Source organism: Entamoeba histolytica, genomic scaffold (assembly GCF_000208925.1).
Source record: "Entamoeba histolytica HM-1:IMSS scf_1104750516419 genomic scaffold, whole genome shotgun sequence".
NCBI classification, from domain to species: Eukaryota; Evosea; order Mastigamoebida; family Endamoebidae; genus Entamoeba; species Entamoeba histolytica.
In genome coordinates this window covers 1-9,571 of record NW_001915120.1, presented here as the reverse complement: position 1 = coordinate 9,571, position 9,571 = coordinate 1, and the positions used below count along the sequence as shown (strand labels likewise).

At 22.5% G+C, this 9,571-nt stretch overlaps 4 protein-coding genes across 4 annotated transcripts, besides 2 other annotated features; 3 read left to right on the top strand and 1 right to left on the bottom strand.

Moving 5' to 3' along the window:
• The first annotated feature begins 1,551 nt into the window (after positions 1-1,551).
• Positions 1,552-2,637: a repeat region.
• A 1,047-nt stretch (positions 2,638-3,684) lies between these two features.
• Positions 3,685-4,164, top strand: EHI_011540 (uncharacterized protein; the record flags this gene model as incomplete). The annotated part of the gene is made up of 2 exons (XM_648111.2): positions 3,685-4,062; positions 4,129-4,164. 2 exons carry the CDS (start codon positions 3,685-3,687, stop codon positions 4,162-4,164), a joined length of 414 nt encoding a protein of 137 aa, XP_653203.2.
• A 108-nt stretch (positions 4,165-4,272) lies between these two features.
• On the top strand, positions 4,273-6,258 carry EHI_011530 (ubiquitin-protein ligase, putative; the record flags this gene model as incomplete). The annotated part of the gene is made up of 1 exon (XM_648110.1): positions 4,273-6,258. The coding sequence occupies one exon, from the start codon at positions 4,273-4,275 to the stop codon at positions 6,256-6,258; it is 1,986 nt and encodes a 661-aa protein (XP_653202.1).
• Positions 6,259-6,375: 117 nt separating this feature from the next.
• On the bottom strand, positions 6,376-7,473 carry EHI_011520 (WD domain containing protein; the record flags this gene model as incomplete). Its single annotated transcript, XM_648109.1, has 3 exons — positions 6,376-7,014; positions 7,077-7,237; positions 7,302-7,473. The coding sequence occupies 3 exons, from the start codon at positions 7,471-7,473 to the stop codon at positions 6,376-6,378; spliced, it is 972 nt and encodes a 323-aa protein (XP_653201.1).
• A 330-nt stretch (positions 7,474-7,803) lies between these two features.
• On the top strand, positions 7,804-9,135 carry EHI_011510 (protein kinase, putative; the record flags this gene model as incomplete). The annotated part of the gene is made up of 2 exons (XM_648108.1): positions 7,804-7,872; positions 7,930-9,135. 2 exons carry the CDS (start codon positions 7,804-7,806, stop codon positions 9,133-9,135), a joined length of 1,275 nt encoding a protein of 424 aa, XP_653200.1.
• A 160-nt stretch (positions 9,136-9,295) lies between these two features.
• Positions 9,296-9,571: a repeat region.

The window sequence follows — 9,571 nt, the reverse complement described above, 5'->3', positions numbered from 1 at the left end:
ATATTAAATACATCATATTTCTTTATTATTTATTATTTCATATATTCCATCATGCATGTATTATTTATATTTAATTTATTAAATAAAATGAAAATGTAAAATATCAATCAATTAAATATTCATGAATAATAATTTATTAATATTTAATAATTGAAATAACAAATAATAAAGTAACAATAATGATATATTCAATATATTCTTTATTTGATTTGTTCGATGTTAGATTATTCTATTTCATTATTTTCATTATTTCATATTCATTTATTATCTGTTTTAAAATCAAATAAACAATAATATTGATACTCACTCAACATATTAATTTAAGATAATAAACATAAACAACATTTCAGAATAAATAATTAATATTTAACATTGAAAATATTGAATTATTCAATATTTTGTTCAACATAAAATCAATAAAACATATATTTTGATAATATATAAATGAAATATTAAAGAAATATACAATACGAAAGAACTAATAAAAAAGAAATAAAAAGAATGAATGAATATAAATTTGATAAATAATAGAAGAAACAAATAGAAAAACAACGAAAAGCAAATAATATAAAAAGAATAATTGAAAGAAAGATATAAAAGAATAAAAATAAAGTGTGAAGAAGAAGGAAGATAAAGAGCAATAAAATAGAAGAGATAATAAAAGAAGAAAAGAAGAAATAAAAAGTGTAATTTTATTGTAAAAATTAGAAATATGAAATAAAAGTGTATAATTTAATGATGTAAAATAATTAGTATTGTTTTATTGTTGAAAATTATTTTATTATTTTTTATGTTTATTATTTATATGTATAATTTAAACATGATATTTATTATATAATCAATCATATGTGTTATGTTATTATAACATGTAATATGTAATAAAATATAAATGAAAATGATATGAATATATGATATTGAATATAGAATATAAAAACAAAAGAATAATAAGAATAAATGATAACTAAATATAGAAATGATAATAAATGATATAATAATAAATTCAAAGTATAAAAGATAAAATTAATATTAATATAAATCAAATCAATATAAATATGAAATGAAAATAGATATAAATGATAATAATATAAAATATGAAAATGATGAATAAGATGAATAAACAAATACAACTAAATATAAAAGAATAACAATAAGAAAATCTAAATAATATAAACATAAAAATAATAAAATAAGAAAAATATAATAATATATAGATAATAAGAAGAATACAATGATATAAATAATATAATTAGAGAAATAAAAAGAAGAGATAAATATATAAAAATAAGATGCATAAATAACATATAAATAAAAGAATAAAAAGAATACAAATAAATATGATTCATCAAATAATCTATTTCATTAATATTTCATACAGAATACAAATGATTATAAAATATAAACATAAATATTTATATATTCTGTATACTTTTTATTTTTATTTAGGAGCAAAATATAATAAATGGAAAATTCTATGGATGCAAATTATTTTGCATCTTTTTTCTTTTTTGTAAATTATTTAGATACATTTTTTCTTTGATTATTTTCGTACCCTACTATTGTACCAGAGAAAGTGAAATATGAAATAACATATTAGATAGATGGTACAGTAAGAATGGAATATGGAATAGAATTAAAAAACACAAATTCATAAAATAAATGAAACAAAAATAGAAGAAATAATAAATGAAGGGATTGAAAAGAAAAAAGAAAAAGAAGTAGTAGTAGAAATAGAAATAAAGAAGTTAATGACAAATACATCAAAAATGGAAGTGTCATCAAATAAGTGACAATTTTAGAATATGGAATGAGTCAAAATGAGTAGATAAAACTAATACAGTGAAAGCATGGAAGTCTATCAATATTAAAAAAAATGCATTTCTACAATTAACTAAAATGCAAGATGGAGCATTATTTTGTGGGTATAGAAAATCAAAAATAATGAAAAATGAAAGATTGAAATACTCCACACTTTGTAAAGACAAGATAGCTACAGTAGAGCACATTCTACTATCTTGTATTTATCATAAAAATCACAAATAGAAAAACATGACCATATAGGTATTATAATATTGATTAATAAGAAAATATACATTAAATAAACAATATAAAAACTCCATATGAAACAATATTCCAATATAAAGACATCACAATGATATGGAACAAACAAATAATACATAAAAGTGATGGACAATATCACAAAATACCAGACATATATGTAATAGATAAAAAGAATAAAACTAGTTTATTATTTGATATGACTAATGTTGAATATCACAATATTAATTGAGTGTAAATGAAGAAAAGAAATAAGTATAAAGAATTAAAGAATATTCTAATGAAAATCGAAAAGTTAAAAGATGTCAAAATAATTCCAGTAGTAATCTCAATAAATGAATTAATAAATAATTCAAGTAATAAATTAATTAAAGAATTAAAAATTGACATTGACATCGAGAAAGAAATTAAAAACCTTGTCATAAAAAACATGATTGATGTTATTGAATACTGCTTCTATCACAACCAAACATACTCAGTAGAAATGCTACAAGATGAAGATGAAGACTCATTGGGATTAGTCTCCCCTAATGCAGGAAGAATAGAATCCAATTTTATTAATACTTATTTAATTACTTATTATTCTTGTTTTTTTTATGCTTCTTTATTTTTTGAATTTCGATTTATCTTTTCTTTCATTTCTCAATACTTGTTTATTATTTATAACATTATGTTTATTTTCATTTCTGTTTAATACTCTTTCTTTATTCAATACATAGCCCGTCTTTATTATCATTTATAATCTCATTCTCTTATCAGTATATTCGTTATTTATATTATCTCTTCTATTTCTTGTTTTTCTTAACCATTTCTTTGATATTATATCGTTTATATAAGCAACATTCTTATGCATCTTTATATCAGTGTCAAATGCTCTTCTTATATTTCTTTATTTTCATTCTTCCATTTGAATATTTATTTAATTTGAATTTTTTGTCATTTTGTTGGTTTGTAGTTGTTGTTTATATTATTTTATTCTTATCTATTCAAAGAATAAAATGGTATGAAATAGAGAAATATTTTCATTCAAGTCATTGTCATAAATTTATCTTTATTTTTTAATTAAACTATTAGTATGTCAACTTCTAGTCAGTTATTACAATTATTAACGAATAAGTTGTAAATAAGACAAGATATATTTAGGTGTCTAAATAAAAATAATTAATTTCTATTATTATTAATCAATTAATTATTAATGGTAATGTTTTTAATCTTATATCTAATAATATTAGTTGAAACAAGGTATTAGATTATAAAAATTCATCTATTTGGTCATTGAAGAAAGGTATTATAAAATATTTATTTTTTTGATGTACTTATTTTATATTATATTTAAAAGAGAAACACCTTTTTTGGTAAGGTTTTAGTTTCTCTTAATATTAAAAAAACAATGCCATTAGTATGATAATATAAAGAGATAAATAAAAGGTATAAAAAACTTTCAATTATATTTTTAATGAGAATAAAAAATGTAAAAGTTGAAAGTATATTTTATTAAAGGAATATTTATGATAATAGACATATTGTTGCACTATTTTTTGAGTTCTATGAATTGTTTTTTAGATTTGATAAGAAATCTAATTATCATAGACACATTTAATAAATATGTCACGCCCAAGAAGCAAAACAATGTCTTCAAACGTAAAAATTACTCGTCCTCTGAAAGACAATCCTATAGTAATAGAATCAGACTATGTTCAGCCTCGAAAAAATATACCTATTAACACTATTCAATCAGATGACATTCTACCACAAGAACATCAACCTATAATATCACTTAATTTAGACCAACTTGTACGTCCAAACTATGAAAGTGATGAACAACTTTCTCGAAAATCAACTAATAGTAAATCATATGGAAAAACAAAAATTTCAAATAATTCTAGAAGAAGCTTATTAGATAGTTTAATTCAAAATTATGACTCAGATGGAATGAGTGTTGTTCAACAATTAAATATTCTTCAAAAACATCCATTTTCTTTTAAAGGACATTCTCTTTCTTCCATTGTTTGTTTATTTTTTTTTTATGAAATTTTTTAATAAAAAATATAGTTAATTTATTAATATGTATAGAAACAATGGAAAGAACAATGTATACTTTCTTATTGACTCTTGTTTCAATCTTTTTTTTTTATATCTTATTTTAAGATTTTCTTTTATTTTCGGGAAAAAAGGAAAAACTTCATATAAAGTTCTTTTTTATTTCATTGACTACTCATGGAAACACCTCAAATAACAAATAAAAAATATTATATCAATAGAATATGTTTTGGATGTGGTAATGATCAATGCAATAATAAATATTGTAAATCATCTTCATCATTTGTTTCTCCTTTGAATATTGAAGAGGAAGCACAACAGTTAGAAATAAATAAAACACCTTTATGTACATTACGTTGTTCATTGCAACGATTTCTATCATTAAAAGAAGAACAAACAAGTGATAGATTAGAAACATTATTATATGAACTTTATTCAACACCAGAAAGTATTGTAGAATCATTTGTTGAAGAAGGAGTATTTGATGTAGTTAAAGGGTGGGAATTAATTGATTATATTTTAAAATTCCAACCATCATTATATCAAAGTGTATTAAATGCACACCTTAAAATATTAGAGATTGTTAAAATAAAACCAATTAATATTCAAAGTATTATTGTTACATTAGCAAGTCCAATTTTTGCAGAAAATGATGAAATGGGAGAATTTTGTTCAATAATACAAAAATTGTCATCATTTATAGTAGAACTTCAAGTATTTTTAAGGAAAATGACACCAAAACAATTTTTATGTGTATTAGGAAATATTGAACAATTTATTAGTTTAAGAGTAATATTAAAGAAAAATACTGTACATGATGAAGACATTTTATTTAAAGTATTAACTTTATTAAAAACATTTTATTCTATAAATGATGATAAACGATTTGTCGATGAAAATAAATTTTATAATGAAATACTTGCAACACAAAGACAATTTCCACGAGATATTCAATACTTTTATTCAAATAAAAATACATCATTATTATATTTTCCTTTTATTATTCCAGTAGATTATAAAATGAAATTTTTACATAAAGAAGCTAAACAAGAAAGAGGACAATCTACTGTACAAGCTTTTACAGAGTCAATTACTCGTGGTGAAGAACAAAAATTAAATTTAAATATTCAAGTTAGAAGAGATCATGTATTAGAAGATTCATTAAATCAATTAGTTGAAGCAAATATTGTTGATTTAAAAAAACCATTAAAAGTAAAATTTATTGGAGAAGAAGGATTAGATCATGGAGGAGTTAGTAAAGAATGGTTCCAATTAGTAACAAGAGAAATATTTAGTCCAAATAATACAATGTTTGTTTATAATGATAAAACAAGAATATGTTGGTTTAATGCAGGTTCACAACAATTAAATGATTATAAATTAATTGGAACATTATTTGGACTTGCTATTTATAATGGAATAATATTAGATGCTAAATTACCAATTGTAGTATATAAAAAAATACTTGGAATAAATCTTCAAATGAAAGACTTAGAAGAAATTCAACCAGAAATGCTTCATAGTCTTGAATTTATATTAAAATATGAAGGAGATGATATGGAAGAAACAATGGGATTAACATTTCAACATACACAAGAAATTAATGGAGAAGTAAAAGTAATAGATTTAAAACCAAATGGTGGTTCTATTCCAGTAACAAAAGAAAATAAAAAAGAATTTGTTCAATTATTAACAGATTATATATTAAATACTTCTATTGAAAAACAATTTAATGCATTTATTTCAGGATTTAAATTAGTCTTTAATAGTAGATTATTAACAATATTTTCTCCACATGAATTAGAATTATTAATTGCTGGAAGTGATACATTTGATTTTCATGAATTAGAAAATGCAACACGTTATGCTAATGGATATACAAAAGACACTCCTGTTGTTAAATGGTTATGGGAAATTCTTCATTCATATTCAATAGAATTAAAGAAAAAATTCTTATTCTTTTCTACTGGAAGTGATAGATGTCCACCAGGAGGATTAGGAAGATTACAGTTTATTATAGCAAAGCATGGAGATGCGTCACGGTTACCAACTTCTAGTACATGTAATAATTTATTCTTAATGCCACCATATGAAACAAAAGAAGAATTAGAAAAGAAATTAACGTTTGCATTAAACAATACAAATGGATTTGGTTTAATTTAATTTAACGATTACTTTCTTAAAAGAAAAGAATTTATTATTATTATTTTTTTTTTTAATTTCTTTTTATTAGAAACAAAAAACAAAAGAATAATAAAAAAAGACATACATTCAAATTGTTTATTTCCATAATTTAATTGACGTATCAGAAAGATCACCACCTGTAATAAAAAACATTTCTGTAGGATGACAAGATAATGCAGTTATAGTAATATCATCAGTTGGAATTGATTGAATACATTTCATTGTTTCTACTGACCAAAAATTAATAGAATTAATACCATCTGAATTAACAATAAATTTTTTTAAAAATTGACCTTCTCTTGTATCTGTAAGAAAGTCAAATGGAGAATTTTGATTTATTTTATTAAATCCATAAAAGTATTGTGACTTAGAATTATTTTCTAATTTATAAAAAAATGCATCTCCTGTTTCCATTAATAATAATAACATTTTCCCATTTGGAACATATTTACAATTCATTATTGATTTATCTAATGAAAATGTATATCTTTTCTCTTTTTTTATTACATCCCATATTCCAACTGTTCCTTCTGTTGATGCTGACATAATTTCATTTTTCTTTGATGATAATGATGTAATACTTTTATGATGTTGTTCAATAGTATCTCCAAATTTTTGTTGTGCAATATTCCAACATTTAATAATTCCATCATTATATCCAATTACTAAATCATTTTGACAAAAACAACATTTTGTTGCTTTTCTACGAGGTGTTTCAATACAAATATATTTCCCCTGTAAATAAATTAAAACTATACTTTCTTATAAACTTTATTATAAATATAATATAAACAAACTGATCGTTTATCAATTAATGATACACTTCCATCAGCACATATAACCGCAACATAATTATTTTCATCTGTTGTACCATAAATTAGTCCAGTATGTCCAATATAATAATCATTTTTAAAATCAAAAGATTCTGTATCCCAATCCATAACATAACCATCCATTGCTACATTTCATTACATTGTTTTTCTTAATTCAAATTAATAAATGGTTTAATTAAATAAACAAACATGTTGAAATAAATGAATTGCCTGATTGATAAAATAATAATGATGTTATTAAATCAGAATGTGCATAACACTCTTTTTGTATTGTTAAATGAGGAGGAATACTATTATAATTTGATTGGTATTGTTGTGAATTAACTTTACCAAGGATATATTTTGTATATTCAGGTTCCATTTATTTTGTTATTGAATTTATTGTTTTTTTTTTGTAGTTTTTCATTTTTTTCATTTTTTTTTAAAGGTAAATTAAATTTAAACAGAAGTTACATAATAATAAAGAAACATAAATTAAGAAGTTATGGGTCATTCCAATTTAAATAAGAAACTTATAGTTTTTTTAAATGTATTGAATACTCACAAGAAAGAATTTGGTAGTCAAGAAAAGTTGTTTGTTTCTTAAACCAAAATAATAAAAGCACAAAAAAGAAAAAAAAGAATTTCTATCTTAAAATGGAAAAGAAAGAAAAATCAAATCTTAAAACTCGTAATCTTATAAAACAAAATCATGACAAGTTGGGGTCGACTAGTTTGCTTTACACCAGGGTTACCAAGTCTTGAAATTTATGATGAAACTGTTTGTTTTTATTTGTAAGAAAATACAAAAAAAAATAAATAATTAATAATATTATAGATAGTATTAGGTAGAAATAATCATAAAACGAAAATACATGAAGCATGTATTAGTGGTAATCATTGTTCTATTAAAAAAATAATTACAGATGGAGCTCCAATACAGTATTTACTTACTGACACTAGTACTAATGGAACATATGTAAATGGAGAAAAAGTAGGAAGAGGAAAAACAGTCACTATTAGGTCATATGATGAAATTACTTTATTAGATAAAAAAGTAGCTAAATGTGCAATTTATATGTTTGAGTCTTATATAGAGAAAAATGAAGAACTTGTAGATGGAGGACCTCAAGATAAATACGAATTTTTAGATTTATGTGGAGTTGGTAATTTTGCTGTTGTTCGTAAAGTTAAAGAAATTCAAACAGGAGAGGTGTATGCAATGAAAATGATTGATTTACAAAAAGCACAAGGAGTAAGTAAAAGAGAGAATGCTATTTTAGATGAATGTGAAATATTAAAACGACTTGACCATCCAAATATTATTAAATTAAAAGAAGTATATCAAACTACAAAATATCTTTATATGGTTATAGAATTAGTTACTGGTGGAGAATTATTTGATCAAATAGTTGCAGAAACACACTTTACTGAAGCAAAGTGTAGAATAATTATAAGACAAATATTTTCTGCTTTAGAATATCTTCATTCACAAAATATTATTCACAGAGACTTAAAACCAGAAAATATATTGTGTGTTAAAGCAGGTACTGATGAAATTAAAATTACTGATTTTGGATTAAGTAGAATTATTAACCCAGAAACTCTTGCTAAAACAATGTGTGGAACTCCATTATATGTTTCTCCAGAAATTCTTAGTGGAAAACCTTATAATGGAAGTAAAGTTGATGTTTGGAGTACTGGAGTTGTATTGTATGTTATGGCTTGTGGATTTCCACCATTTGTTGAAGGAGAGAATGATGGAAATAGAATGTTATTTGATAATATTTTAGCTGGGAAATTTGAGTTTAGAAGTCCTTTTTGGGATAATAAGAGTCTTGAATTAAAAGATTTAATTAAACATATGCTTGTTGTTGATCCAGAAGAAAGGTACAGCATTGAAGATTGCGTTAATCATCCTTTTATGAAAATGAAAATTAGTGATGAACAATTAAAGAGAACAGTTAGTGATATAGTCATGGAAGAACCTAAAGATAAAAAAGGAATCGAAGAATTATCTAAATATTCATACATTCCTAAGTAATACATCGACTAATAGAAATTATGGATTGAATAACTCGCATTTTGAAAAACATCTACTTGGGAAATACAAAAAGTTTTTTTAATTTTGTGTATTTTATTTTTTATTTATTATCATTTTTTCACTAAATATCATTAACTATTACTTTTTCTCATAAATTAATAAAGCAAATAATTAAGTATTAATAAAATTGGATTCTATTCTTCCTGGATTAGGGGAAACTAATCACATCAATTCTTCTTCATATTCAAGAAGTTCTACAGGGTAGAATTGGTTGTGATAGAAGTAGTATTCCATGACATCAATCATGTTTTTAATTACATGGTTTTTAATTTCTTTCAAGATGTCAATTTCAATTTTTATTTCTTTAAAGAATTTATTACTTGAATTATTTATTATTTCATCAATTGAGATTACTACTGGAATTATTTTGTCATCT